The sequence below is a fragment of the Quercus lobata genome, chromosome 6, assembly GCF_001633185.2.
Source record: "Quercus lobata isolate SW786 chromosome 6, ValleyOak3.0 Primary Assembly, whole genome shotgun sequence".
NCBI classification, from domain to species: domain Eukaryota; kingdom Viridiplantae; phylum Streptophyta; class Magnoliopsida; order Fagales; family Fagaceae; genus Quercus; species Quercus lobata.
Window position 1 is genome coordinate 43,743,568 of NC_044909.1, and position 14,909 is coordinate 43,758,476.

At 33.2% G+C, this 14,909-nt stretch overlaps 1 protein-coding gene across 1 annotated transcript; it reads left to right on the forward strand.

The window, feature by feature from the left end:
* The first annotated feature begins 5,881 nt into the window (after positions 1–5,881).
* LOC115993917 (salicylic acid-binding protein 2-like) lies at positions 5,882–11,059 on the forward strand. The gene is made up of 3 exons (XM_031117906.1): positions 5,882–6,411; positions 10,037–10,168; positions 10,580–11,059. The coding sequence occupies exons 1-3, from the start codon at positions 6,046–6,048 to the stop codon at positions 10,865–10,867; spliced, it is 786 nt and encodes a 261-aa protein (XP_030973766.1). The 5' UTR covers positions 5,882–6,045; the 3' UTR covers positions 10,868–11,059.
* The last annotated feature ends 3,850 nt before the right edge of the window (positions 11,060–14,909 follow it).

Here is a 14,909-nt window from a genome sequence, read left to right on the forward strand (position 1 = left end):
TCAATATATATGTACCGATGTACGTATACATGCAACGCCAAGTGATGGAATGGAAGCACTGTGATGTTATGCCATTAAGTCTCCATAGCAAGAAGGGTGGGATTAAAAAAAAAAGAAATTATACCATAAAGATTTGGAGAAAAATGTTTTCATTTTGACCTCATGAATAAATAAATAAGGTGAGAGAAATTAATGGTTGTAAAAAATAAGGAGAGAGAAAAAAAATGCGCTTAAAATTTTTTTGCTGATGTGATAGTTGACTATTTTTAACCATTAGGTCTCATAGATATCAATGGTCTAAAAATGTGTTACTTTTATGGAGTTACACTCAAGGAAGTTGATACCGTACCATACCGGTCGGTATGGCCGGAATTCTTCGTACTGGTCTATAAACCGGTACCGAAACACCTTCAAAATGTACCGCTCAAGATACCAGCCTATACCGGACAATACCGACCGTACCAGAGTATACCGAACATTTCGGCCGGAAAAGAGAAATTTGGCTGGTACAAAAACTAAAAGGAAAAATAGAAGAAATGCATGATTTGAACAAACCCCAGTGCAGCAAGTTGCCACCACATTGACATCGCCAATTAGATCTTCTTCTTCCTTTTTTTTTTTTTTTCTTCTTCTCATCTGTTGTCCTTCTCTATTGCTTTGATTTCTTCTCTTTTTTTGCTGAACAATGAACATTGCTATGTGGTATCTCTTTCTTTATTTTGTATCTTATTTGAAATTTCTTAAGCCCTTTTACACGTGACTAGCCTTGGAAACGTTGAAAACTTATATTTTTTTAATAAAAGATGGGCTAGATGGTTCAGCCTTTTACCTTCTTTTCAGTTTTGAGCCCCACATTATGTGATGCATTAATTGCATCACATCCATTGTTATTGATTCCGTTCCGTTCCGGTCGGAATGGCCGAAATTTTTCGTATCGGTATGCAAACTGGTATTGGAATACCCCATGTTCCACCTCGGGTCAAATTTCGGGCCGTTTCGGTCCATTCCGATCATTCCAGAAAATTCCGACCAATTCCGGCCGAGATGTAAATTTCGGCCAGTATTGGATTTGGCCTATTATTAAAAAAAAAAAAAAAAAAAGGTTATATTTGGGAGTTCTTTTGATGATGAATTTGATCCTTCTCTCATGGATGATGATGAGGAGGAGGAGTAAATCTTGTATTATTTGATATTTAGTTATTTATTTATTAGAATTGACAATTTTATGTTCTACAAGAATATATATAAATCATTTTTTAAGAACCCCGAAACACCCTGAAACGGTACGCCGAAATCGGCTGGTACCGAAATATTCCATTCCACTGGACAAACCGAAACGGGGTCCGAAACGGTATTAATAACAATGATCACATCAATAGAACCTTATAGTTTTTTTTTTTTTTTTTAAGTAGCAATTTTTTAGTTTTGTTTGTCTGATGAATAATTAAGATTTTTATTTTTTATATTGTGTATTTTTTTTCTTTATATGCAATGAACAATTGAATTAATATTTTATGGTAAACTAAGATTTTTAAGGTAATGTTTTATGGTAAATAAAGATTTTGTGTGTGTATATATTTATATATATTAAATATATAAAATAGCAGTAAATCCAAAATGGTACACCGGTATACGAAATATATCGTACCGCTGACCAAATCGGTACAGCCTTCGGTACGGTATTGACTCCCTTGGTTACACTTACACTAGATGTAACTTGAACCCATATATATGGGTTGGGTTCAAGTTACACCTGATATAACTTTAAACAATATTACACCACATAATATTTTTTAATTAAATGCGAATTTTAATTAGTCCTTTATTGGATTACATTATCTTCATACATTCTCCTTACCTGCAAAATTTCAAGATGATTAAATAAAAATAATCATCTAATCAATCAATTGTTTAAATTCAAGTTTCTGTAGTTTAAAATAATGAATAAAATATGAGTTTATGGATCGAATTATAAATAACAACTGAGTGGCATGAAAATTAGTGTGAATATTAAGAATATATAGAACATATAATTTAACGGTAGGATTTTAATATATATATATATATATATAATGTTTATTTATTACTTATACATGAAATATTTGTAATTTTGATTTAACATATAATATTTTCTTATGTAAAAAAAAATATACATCAAACTAGTGTCCATCTTTGTAAAAATAAAAATAAAAAAATAAAAAAAAGTAAGGCATAATTTTCTTATGCCCAAAATTATATAAATTCTTTTAATCAAAAAGAGGGAGGGAGGATTATGAATAAGAGTGGTTGGATTTGCTTACTATTTCATTTATTAAAGCACTAGTATCAGATGTTTTAGTATTTATTAGCAGACCAAACGCACACACAACAACAACAATAACAACAACAAAAAATCCTCCGTTGGACTATCGGTGTGGGACATGTCGTTATGATCAACTCAAAATTCCATTTTACTATTGGTGTGGGACACAGCCATAGGGGGTGACAAAAACTGAAGTCTGAGGTTTTATTTCGGATACTCTGTCTCCCAAGGGTGGAATCAAGATCTAAAAGTTGAAGAAATTTTGACCAATGATAAGAGGATTTTTCTTTCTTTTCATTGTTCTGGCCTTGGCTTGTATTTTATTTTGGTTAGAACAAAATGCATATTAATGAATCATTAATAACCCAAACACGTCATTAGCCTAGTAGTAAGGGCTTGGTCAACATGTCTTAGGGAATGGTTTGAGTTCCTCCACTAATAATGTGCCGTGGCTCCTTATACCTCACCTGTAGGATGTTCATCTAGCTCATCAGTAACTGTGACATGGGGTTTTAGCTTGAAAGCGATTAGGGTGCTACTATGGTCACCCTCAAATAGAGAAGCCACACTTATCGCCTTATCTAACCTTTTTTTTTTTTTTTTTTTTTTTTTATTGCCAAAAGAAAAAAAACAAGATTGATTACAAGTTAGGCAAGAGTTAAAAACAAAAACATCAGATTGATTACACCCATTTTGGCAAAGAGCATCGGTTGCTCTATTACTATTCCAGACACTCTGCAAAAACTTGATTTCTCAAAAAGCTCTGAAAATAGTCCTGCATTTGGTCACTACAAACTTGGGTTGTTATCAGTTGGGAAAATTATTTTGAAAAATTCATGTTCTATTTTTTTTTTTAATAAAAATGTAAAATAATTACTAAATATTTCCACAATTATACTTGTACAAAATATTACAATTTCACTCCAAATATAATGCTCTAATATTCATTATAATCGTTTATTAATTAGTATTTCAAGTACTATTATGAAATATGGCAACATAATTATCAAAAAAATATTTTTTTAGTTTCATCTTTTATTGTTTGAGCAAAATTTAGGTACTATTTCTTTGATGTTGTACCCTAGGATCTTCAATTAAAATTAAATCACATGTTTGCATTGATCAATGAACCATATGATTGAATTTATTGTTCTTAAAATAAAGATAACAAAATTTATATTGTATTATTAAACATAGTCATCTGCTTGAATTTGATTGAAAATTTAAGTTATAACACCTAAAATATTGAACCTAATTTTTACCATTACAAATATATTAAATATCTATATTTCATATTTTTATTTATAATGTAACACCTAAAATATTGAACCTATTTTTTACCATTACAAATATATAAAATATCAATATTTTCATATATTTATTTATAATCTTGTTTTTTTATCTATTAAGATTGTTGAATGATTTAATATATATAGGTCATACCTAACCTGAATAGGTCATACAAATGACCTGTTTAATAACCCGATTAATTAATAGGTCATACATAACCTAAATAACCTATTATCAATTCTCATTTATCTAAGATTAAAATACAATTACAATCATAAATATAGTAATAAACATATAATTACAACAAAAAATTAAGCAATAATAACAAAAGTTAATACATTTATAAGCTAAACGGGTGAAATGGGTTAGACGGGTTTGTATATTGAACACGAATACGACTCGTTTATTAAACAGGTCAGCACAATATGACCTGAACTCATTTAGTCTTAACCCATGACCTGTTTATAAACGGGTTAGTTGTGTCAGATTTTGCCATCCCTAGTTAGGCCTAGGCAAGTGGGCAATGGCAACACAACACAACATAGCAGTAGCAGTAAATAGACTGTCACCATGCCACCACTAGTCCACTGCTCTCAAATTTGGTATTATATCTAATCTATCCTCTTTTTGGGATTGTAATATCTTATCTCTCATATCTAAATCTCTAGTGCCAAAAATTACTAAACTTTTGTCGGTTGATTAGCTTGATTTGATTATCTGAGTTGTGAAGAAAATAAAAGAGAGGCAAAGATGAATGAATTCTTGGGAAAAATGGGCATTTGCCCCTTATTTACAAACTATGCAGCAAAATACCCCTGTTTTGAAACTATTTAGAGAAATGTCTCTATTTTTTAAACTCGATTTTAACAAAATCGAGTTCTATGTAAAACTCGATATTCTCAAAATCGAGTTCCATGTATTTTTTAAGTGAAACTCGATATTAGCAATATCGAGTTCCACTTAAATTTTCAAAAAATTTTAAATAAAAAAATTTGCATAGAACTCAACATTGCTAATATCGAATTCCACCTGTAACTCGTTTTTATTAAAATCAAGTTAAAAAATAAGAACATTTTACTAAATAGTTTCAAAACAAAGACATTTTACTGTGTAGTTTGTAAATTATGGGCAAATGTCCATTTTCCTCAAGAATTCTCTCCACAATTTACACTCACCGAAAATAGAAGAGAGAGAGAGGGGGGGGGGGGCAGATAACATCTAATGCTCCATCTTTTTCTCTCTCTCTTTAATAGAGTTAAAGTAATATTTTATTATAAAAAATACTGTAGTAGTGACTAAGGGGCTGTTTTAATGGCTTTTTGTCATCACTCAATTTCTGTCACTCAATTTCCATCACTCATCACTCATCACTCATTACTTTAAAATACCACACCTGTTTGGCACCATCACTCATTTGCCATCACTCAATATTTTTCATACTGTTTGTGGGCCCCATACCTGTCACTTGGTGCAGTTTTTTTTTTCCCCCAGTACCTAGAAACCCAAACCAGAAAGGAAAAAAAAAGAAACCCAAATCACCGAACCCAGAAGAAGAACAAAAAAAAAGAAAAAAAGAAAAAAAAAGACACCTGAGACCGAACCCATGAAAAAAAAAGTTAGATTGGCCAAAAGGTGCGGCTGAGTTATGACTAGTGGGTCCCCTATGTGTGTTTAATTACAAAAATGTTATTGAGTTATGAGTTATGGAAACTGAAAACACCTAAAATGTGTTTTCAGTTTCCATAACTCATCACTCAAAAATCAGAGAATTGAGTGATGGAAATAGAGTTATGGTGGTGTCAAATGGACGTCTAGTTATTGGTCCTACTATTTTTGAGTTATGAGTTATGGAAACAGAGTTATGAGTTATGGAAATTAATAATCCAAACTCCTCCTAACACATCAACCATGTCCTATTATGTGTATTTGTTACTTGATAGTGTTAAATTTTGTCTGTACTATGCTTGTCTTTTAGTGTTTGTCTGTTAGTATCTTTAAAAAATTAAAAATTAAAATTTGAGATTATTTTCAACTTTGAAATTCATTGTTAGTTGAGTGTTTGTTTGTAATAATTGGTAGATTATTGAATATTTAATAGTTGAGTGTTTGTTTGTAATAATTGGTAGATTATTGAATATTTAATACGATGATAAATTCAAATTATATTTTATTTGTACAGATTATGAAAAAGTCAACTACAATATTTGATTTTAAAAAAAAGTCAAGTTCTCTTTTCAATAATTTTGTGTATTTATAATTGTTTTTTCCGTTTATACTTCTATCTCCCTCTAACTCCAAGTCTTTGCTCTATCCCTATTGGCGGGTGGTCCAGTGCCTTGGTGTCACCAAGCTAGCGTGTCCAATTATTGAGGCTTCTAGTTTTTCTTCTAAAATTATAAAAGATTAAGCAATTGTCAATAGTCACACACAACTGACAACTCAAGGTGGAGGAGATGGAGAAGAAGGAGAGGCATTTTGTGCTGGTTCATGGAGCCTGTCATGGAGCATGGAGTTGGTACAAAGTGGCAACCCTACTGAAATCGGCTGGTCATAAAGTAACAGCCTTGGACTTAGCTGCGAGCGGGATTCACCCAAAGCAAGCACATGAGCTCAGATCATTATCAGACTACATTGAGCCTTTGATGGAATTCATGGCATCTCTTCCAGCAGATGAAAGAGTCATCCTAGTGGGCCACAGCTTTGGTGGAGCCTGTATCTGTGTTGCCATGGAAAAGTTCCCTGAGAAAGTTTCTGTTGCAGTATATGCTACAGCCCATATGTTTGGTCCTGACCTCAATTTCTATGCAGTAAATGATGAGGTACTACTCTCTATCTAAGTTGCTGCTATTAGCTATTTTTTTGATAAACTTCAATATATATATAAATCAAAAGTTATTAGATATTGTAAGACAATCTAGCTTGACAATCTTGGATGATAGATGGGTATGGCAATGCCATGAAAATAATGGACTCGAAAAATTCTGTAGTCTTTCGTTTCTTCTTAACTTACCTAATCAAATCTTTTCTCTACATTTGAAACCTTCAACCCCAAAAATAATAGGACATGTTTGTACATAATCAGATCATTTTATCATTAAAAATTAACCACATTAAAATTTGTATGGCATAGATTTTATAAATAAAGCCCATGATAAGTTAAGGTTGTGGTTACATGGAAAAAAAGGACCAGTTCTTATCACCGCATGAGTCTCTAGTCTACCGGAGCAAAGCCATTGCTCTGGTGTTGCAACTTGCAAGGTGAGGGATTATGTTTAGTTTCTAAGAAAGTTTTGATTCTACCCTGATGAGTAATATAAAAAGCTAAAATCAGTTTTTTTTTTTTTCATAAAACATTAAAGAAAATGCTTTCTAAACCGAAACACTTAGGCCGTTAATTTTTTTCATTAAAACTTTTAGTATTATTAGTTGAAAGGATCATGACATTATGACCCTTCAACTATCACTTTTCATAAGAGTTGCTTGGTAAAGTCTAGTACCACAAATTTTTTTTACAATTTCTTGTTACAATTGTGACGTAGCAAAATGTGATTGATAAAGAAAAAATAGTTGATCCATGTATAATTAATAGTTAACCAATCACAATCTATCAAATCAAAATTGTGCAAAAAAAAAAAAAAAATGGTAGAATAATTTATGATCTTTTAGAACTCGGTTATTTAGGAAAATGCAATGGATAGGCATTGGCTTTGAGATTGAGATTTTTGTCTTATGCAGGCCTCAGCCACACACGTGACTCGCTCTTATCTCTTCCATTGAACAACCATTCCTTTATTGTCTCATTCATCAATGTCACGACATTTTTTTTTTCCAAATTTAGATTAGTACTTGATTATTCTGCTTTGACATCCCAAAAATTGATGGATTTAACATCACTTTAATTGATTACAAAAACGAAACATACGTTATATAACTCGTGCATATACAAAACACAATTAAAAATAATTATAATTATACATATATATGATATATGAATTTAAATTATACTTAGTGTAAAAGTTATACATTTTTTTAAGCCATAAATATATACATAAATGTTTTGGATATACACATGAGTTTACTTCTTCTTCTTCTTCTTCTTCTTTTTTGTTTATTAGGTTTTTTATGGTTAATTTATATTAGACTCTTCGTCTTTTGCATAACATTAACTCACCTAGAACAATTTTTTTTTAAAAAAAATTATAGAACATGTGACGCAAAATTAGACAACAATTAGAATCTAATTTAAAGTCTAATTAAATTTTCTCTCAATTTTGACTTTAAATATATACTAGTGTGTAGTCCCGTACATATGCATGGTACAATTAAAAACAATCACAATTATACTTTTTTTTAGAAGAGATTCAAATTATACATAGTATTAACTTACACTTTTTTAAACCATACATTTCTAAAATATATAATGGTTTCTCATATTATATATATATATATGATTTAGAATTTAATTGGATTTAAACTCTTCATTTTTTTACCCAATAATTCGCTTGTCACAAAAAAAAAAAAAAAAAAAATGGACACGTGGCAGAAAATTGGACTTCAATTGAAATTCAATTTAGAATCTAACTGGATTTGGACTCTTAGATTTTTACACTCAATAATTCATCTAGCACAAAATTAAAAATTAAATAGAACACGTGGCACAAAATTGAGAATCCAATTAAATTCTAATTGGATTTTCTCTAAGCTTTGGCTATATATATATATATATATAGATTTGAGAGAGAGAAGAATGTATTATTATTATTATTATTATTATTATTATTATTAAATGATTAGAAGTCATAACATATTAATTTGAAGCATATTTGAGTGTTCTCTTTGTTCATCTCTTCTGCTTCTTCTATCTAAACTTAGGATAAAATGAAAATCTCTATTTTTGCACACTCACAATAGTCACCTCAACATTAAAAAGTTGTGATTTTTTTTTTCTCTTATTAAAGAAGAGTCTTATCAATAAGTGTCCTTAAGAACACAAGTTAAAAAAAATGCTCAATTATGAGTGATTATAATGCTCATTTTTTGGGAAAAAAAGAAAGAAAAGAAAAAAGAATGCACTTGTCAATAATGTATATTTGGCTTGCATAATGCTCTGTTTTTTTAAAATGTTAATAACTTGCATATGTAAATTCATTGTGATATATATATAAACACGACCACAAATATTGCATATATGCAACAAGAGTTTCAAATGTTGGATCATTCCTTACACCACCCATTTAAAAAAAATACGATGATTTTAAGGCTACACTAGTTCAACATAAAATATCTTTTGGAAACTATTTCCTTTCTTTTTTTTCCCAAGTGTTTGGCATGACTAAAAATGGTGTAAAACAATTTACACTCCAAAGCTTTTAAATTGGAGACCTCCTCCCTCTTCAAATTTTCCACCCACCATAATCACCACACTCCTCTTCATCATGGCCACCACCCCCAACCACCACATGACTCAACATACCTAAGGAGATTTGGTGCTTGCCTTGACAACATCGTTTTGATGGTGTTGAAGCTTTGCATGGTGTGGTGAGATCTACGGTCAGGAAAATTCTCTCTCTCGTCAATCACTTTTTCTTTTTTTTTTAAAGATTTGCGACTAGTTCGCAATGAGAATGGCGATTGGGAAGACTCTTTCTCACTCAATCATTTTTTTTTTCTAGATATACGAGTAGTTCGTAGTAAGATCTACGGCTGTTTCATTAGTAATTTTCCATTCAAACTAAACACCAAAAATCAAAACATTTTCTGTTCATTAAACATTTTGCGTCAAAACAAATGTGCTCTTATTGCAATATCACTAAAGTTTATTGGAGTTTGTATCCTCCACTTGTTTTGCTAGTTATTTCGTAGGATTTGAACTTGGTGCAATAGCATAATTGAATTGTAAGAGGTAAAAGCAGGGGTGAATTTTTTATTTTATCTAATAGATATACTAGTTTCATGCCCCACTTCACGATGGATTTAAGTCACTGTCGACCACTAGTTCAGTGTGGTTATCAGGTTTCTTTACCACATATCAAGTCATAGAAGTTATGGGATGAGTCCTAGTGATTGACAATAGTTATATATACTTGGGATGTTAAAGGACTTGAAAGTTGAAACTATAGAGAATAAACTTTAATCGTTTTTTATTATAAACTAATAACTCAACCGTTGAGCTTGGGTATGTGATGTGACCTTATGGATGAATTAGGATACACCTATGAGGGATAGTATCATAGGAATGTACCATGAAAAGATTAACTGAAAAGGTAAATAAAATTATTACATGTTTTGCTGTGAATTAGATTTTGTTTAGATCATGGATTCCAACCTGCCTCTCTAAAGTTTAGGACAAACAAAGGGGCTTTAAATCCTTCATTGATCAGTGATCACTGCTCATTCCCATACTAGTTCCCAAATGTGCATAATGATATCTTTGGTTATATGTAGTTCTTTCGAAGATTGGATTCGCTCATGGACTCACAATTCACATTCGATCAAGGGCCCAACAACCCACCAACCACAGGGCTATTTGGGTCCAATATGATGGCATCCAAGTTATACCAGCTCTCCCCACCTGAGGTAAGAATTTAGAGTTGACACTTTCCTTTAACCTCATAGTTACTCAACATTGTCACACGTTGATTAGGAAGAAAACATTATAATAATAAAAAATCAGAAAAGTTAGTTGGGCAAGCAACCATCAATTTAACTGCATGTATGAGTTTCAATTTCTTAATAAATTAGTTAGTATCTAGGATGCAAGGACATAAACGCGAACATACATATGATATAGTGACATAGGCAATTTTTGAAAAATTATAACATGATACAGCAGATAGAACACTGTTACAACATATGTATGACACAGATACAACACGAGTATGATACCTCAAATAAAGTGTCCATCTATCTTAGGCTTATAAATATATATATATATATATATATATATATATAATTTATTTAATAATGATCGATGATGAACTGAACTAGGATTTGACACTTGCTATGTCGTTGGTGAGACCTTTTCGTCTTTATGGTCATGATGCATTGTTGTTAAAAGAAGCAAAACTAACCAAGGAGAAATATGGGTCAGTTCGTAGAGTTTATATTGTGTGTGACCAAGACAGTGCTATGAAGGAGGATTTTCAAAGGTGGATGATCGAGAAAAATCCAACAGATGAAGTGAAGGTGATAATTGGTTCCGATCACATGGTTATGTTTTCCAAACCGAAGGAGCTGTGCTCATGTCTCCAAGAGATTGTGGAGAAATATTCTTAAATTTCTTATTTATGCCATATTGCTGTTGGACTTCTGAATATATTCTTCACAATGTATCTGATATAATGTATGGGTAAAATCGATTATTCTGTGTGTAATAAGCATCATCCATAATATTTTTTTCTAAAAAAACATAATGTTAGTGAAATTATTACAAATGCGCAATAACATATATAATATCCACTCTTGCTATTCCTTTTGAAGTATTGAATGTGATTTACTTGCATCATGTGTATGTGTGCATAATGCAATGTTGTATGTGTCTCAAAAGTGACCGATAATTCTGTGCCCAAATGAAACTATATATTTTTGTGGTTCTATACAACAAATTAAAGCAAGTGAAAAAAATGCCCAATTTCAAAACCTGCACATATAAATCAATAACCATTCATAATAGTTGTGGCAAAATGTGGCACACCTTCCACAATGAACATTGATAAAACCATCTATTTTGTTTACTCCTAGCCATGTTTAAACATGTGGCCACCTCCATATGCACATAATCCCCAACCATACTTATCTGAACTTAACAAAACTATACAATATCTTTAAAATAAAAGTTGAACAAATACCTTTTTTTTTAACATGTGGCCACCTCTATTTTTTTTTTTTTTCTCATTATTTCAATTGAATAATTATAATAAATATGTGTGTGTGTGCAATTTATAACTTTTGCCTTTTTATGATGAACTCATTACTAATAAAGTTATATAACAATTATGCTATAATAAATATATAACATTCTCCAAAACCATCTAATATAAAACTTTACAACATTATCTATGCATCGCACGGGTAACTTACTAGGTGTCTAAAAGATTATAATCGGTCCCTAATTCTTCTTAAGATTTCTAGTTATAGATGACTAATTGTTGGACTCCCCAATTGCTCAAGAGATATTTTATACTCAATCCAATGGGCAATAACTCACTCTAGCATCATTAATGACACAAAACTCACTTTATGTTTTCCCATCTTATCTCCAAAAACAAAAAAACAAAACTCAGGGAAGCTACCTACAAAAATTAATTTTCCTTAGCGCTAACGCTATTGCCTTTGCCAGCCCACATTGCCCCATTTTCTTTCTTCTCAAAACAACAACTATGGGGGAAAATGGCTAAATAACCTTAATTTTTAAAGCCAAATAACCATTTTTTAAAACTATCTAGCAAAATACCACTATTTTGGAACTTGACATTATCGATGTCTAGTTCTATGCATATTTTTAAACTATCTAGTAATGTTGAGTTCTATGCATGTTTTTAAGTGAAATTCGACATTTCTAATGTCGAGTTCTATGAAAAATTTTCAAAAATATTTAAGTGGCAAAATATACTTAGAACTTGACATTGCTAATGTCAAATTCTTCCAAGAACTTGACATCAGTAATGTCAAGTTCCAAAACAGTCGTATCTTACTACATAGTTTGAGAAGGGGGTTGTTTAACTAAGTAGTATAAAAATTATGATTATTTAGCCATTTTCCCCCAACAACTATCATCTCAACATAACTAAAACTAACTCATTTTACCTATAACAAAAAATCTGACCATTAATCAAATTCTTGTTTGGATGCGACATCACCTCTTTGACGCTTTGCTGAAATGAATTTGCAAGAGGGATTTTTCTTCTCTCTCTCTCTCTCTCTCTCTCTCTCTCTCTCTCAAAATCATCATCATTCTTTTATCATTATTCTTGCTATATAATAATATACAATGACTATGAAAAATTGTCAAAACAATACTTTTTTTTTTTTTTTTTGTGTAAGGATATTGTAAGGACGTGATTCGTGACGGACCGTAACAGTGTCGGGTTCGCACGTGAAAAGGCCCCTAACAATATCATTTGTAGAGCGTGGGTTTGGAAGGCTAGGCCTTGTTCGATAGGCGGTGGGTTTTTCGCGGTGTTCGTATGAACTTAAGCTTTCCTACACCCCTGGAGTCTTTCTCCTGGAGGTGGGCTGGGAGGCCCTGGTTTCTGGCCATTTTTCCCAACCCCCTTTTAGGTTACTTCTTTTTCCTTTTATATTCGCCTGCGTTCATTGTCCTTCGTCCACGTATAGGGTCAATCTTTCCAAAATTGATACTTGTCCCATCAGCCTATCCCCCAAAGTCGTTGGGGATGGTTGTAAAAGCCAAAGAATGCGGCTCTGTCAGGTTCAGAGCATTAAATGGCAATAACAGCAGCTTTCCCTGGATATTTTAGATCTTTTGTCCTGGTTTCGGTCCTATACCGTTTCTGCCCTCCTTTCAGAGGGGGAACTTCGGGTCTGCCGAGGACTGAGCCGTCCTCGGCGATGTCCATAGGCTATTTGGTCGAGTTTGGGCCATAGCCCTCCTCGGCTTGGGCCTTTGGATTTTCCCCAGGTAAATGGGCCCGGCCCGTAAATCGTTTGGGCCCCACAATAGCCCCTCAAAACCCGGCTGTCCAACCTCTTGGTTGGAAAGGGGGGTTTTGGTGATGCCAAACCTCTCCTGTGGCCCAATCTATTCGGCCTATTAAACATGCTGGCGGTTCCTCATATGCCCAAAAGATTCACCGGTCTACGAGATAGTTTTTAATTTCGCGCTTGATGCATTCTTATCGCTTGGGGTATTCAAAACGCGCTTTGAATAATCATTATTTACGAGACTACTTTAATTCGACGGTTTATTTTGATGGGGTGGAGAAGCGGAACCGGCGTGTTTGGGTTTGCTGATTCCTTTGGAGATCTGAACTTATTAAATGCCCCCCGCTCCGCCCTCTGTATAAGTAGGACAGGAGGAGGTGATTGTTTTTACCAAAAATCCCTTTTCATCCTCCTGCGACTCTGGAATACTTAGCCTCCCTTAAGATTCGATTTACTCGCCGGTTTATACACTTAATCGTAAAATACTTTACCATAACAACAAGGGATGCAAAAGTCCCACCCCTCCCAAAAACGCCACGTTCCGATAAAGCTTATCATGGCTCGATCGGGACAAGGATGGCGAAGACTCAAAATCAACCTCATCCTTCTTTCAGTCAAAATCCGAAGCAGGGACTCGTCACGTCAAACTTTCGACGTGACTGAGTCGAGAACACCCAAGATCGTTACCATCCGGCTCCTCACGAGCGTACCTAATATGGCACCGGCGTGTTAGGAGTCAGGGCGGAGGCAGGGGCTAAGTGCTTCTGCTTCTCCCTCTTTTGCTCCTTGGTGCCCTTCCCCTCCCTCTTCTTATTGTCTTCCCAGCACCAGTTCCGCCCTGGTGCTGTTTCTTTTCTATCTTTTGTTCCTCTCTTTGTCTCTTCATCTCTCTCTCTTCTTCTCCTCCTTCTTTACTCATGTCCTCCATCTTCTTTATTCATCCCCCTCATCTTCGTCATTGATTTCTTCCTTACTATTTCCTTCTTCTTCATTCATTTTCTTTTTTAAAGTGAGTCCCTCTCTCAGTATGAGCAGCAATGAGGCAAAGATTGGAGAAACTTTGAAGACGAGTTTAAAAGACGCTTGACAGTTTACTTTTTTGTACTACAGATGTAATGGTTGCTTAGGCAGTTTACATTTTGTATAGGCTCGTTTGAGCCCCTTTTTGTATGTTGTAATGATTTTTTTTTTATATTAATAAAAATTGTTGTCTACCTTATTTCGCATGTTATGTCTCTATGTTTTCATAAATTTGCAAGCGCTGCTCGGCACAATAATATAGCATCTAAATCAATGACGACTAAGACCAAAATATTTGATAATAAAATGATGTCGCCATAGCTTTAATAGAAGTGCTTGGCACAATAAGGCTGACCCGTAAAAAATAGTACTCACCCGGAACTAGCCGAGGAGAGAACCGAAGGCTTGATGCCGTGTGAGAAATAGCCGTCCGAGGACATATCCCCTACCAAATGAATAGCCCTCTTATACGACTAAATGCTGGGGCGTTCCACCCCTTTCCTTACACCTTTATTGGCCTTAACATTCTATGGTGTTTAAGCCGTGGATGAAGTGACCTGACATTTTGACCAAGTAACCTTTCTTATGAGAGTCAAACCTTTTCTTATCCAAGTATTTGGTTTTCCCATAGGCT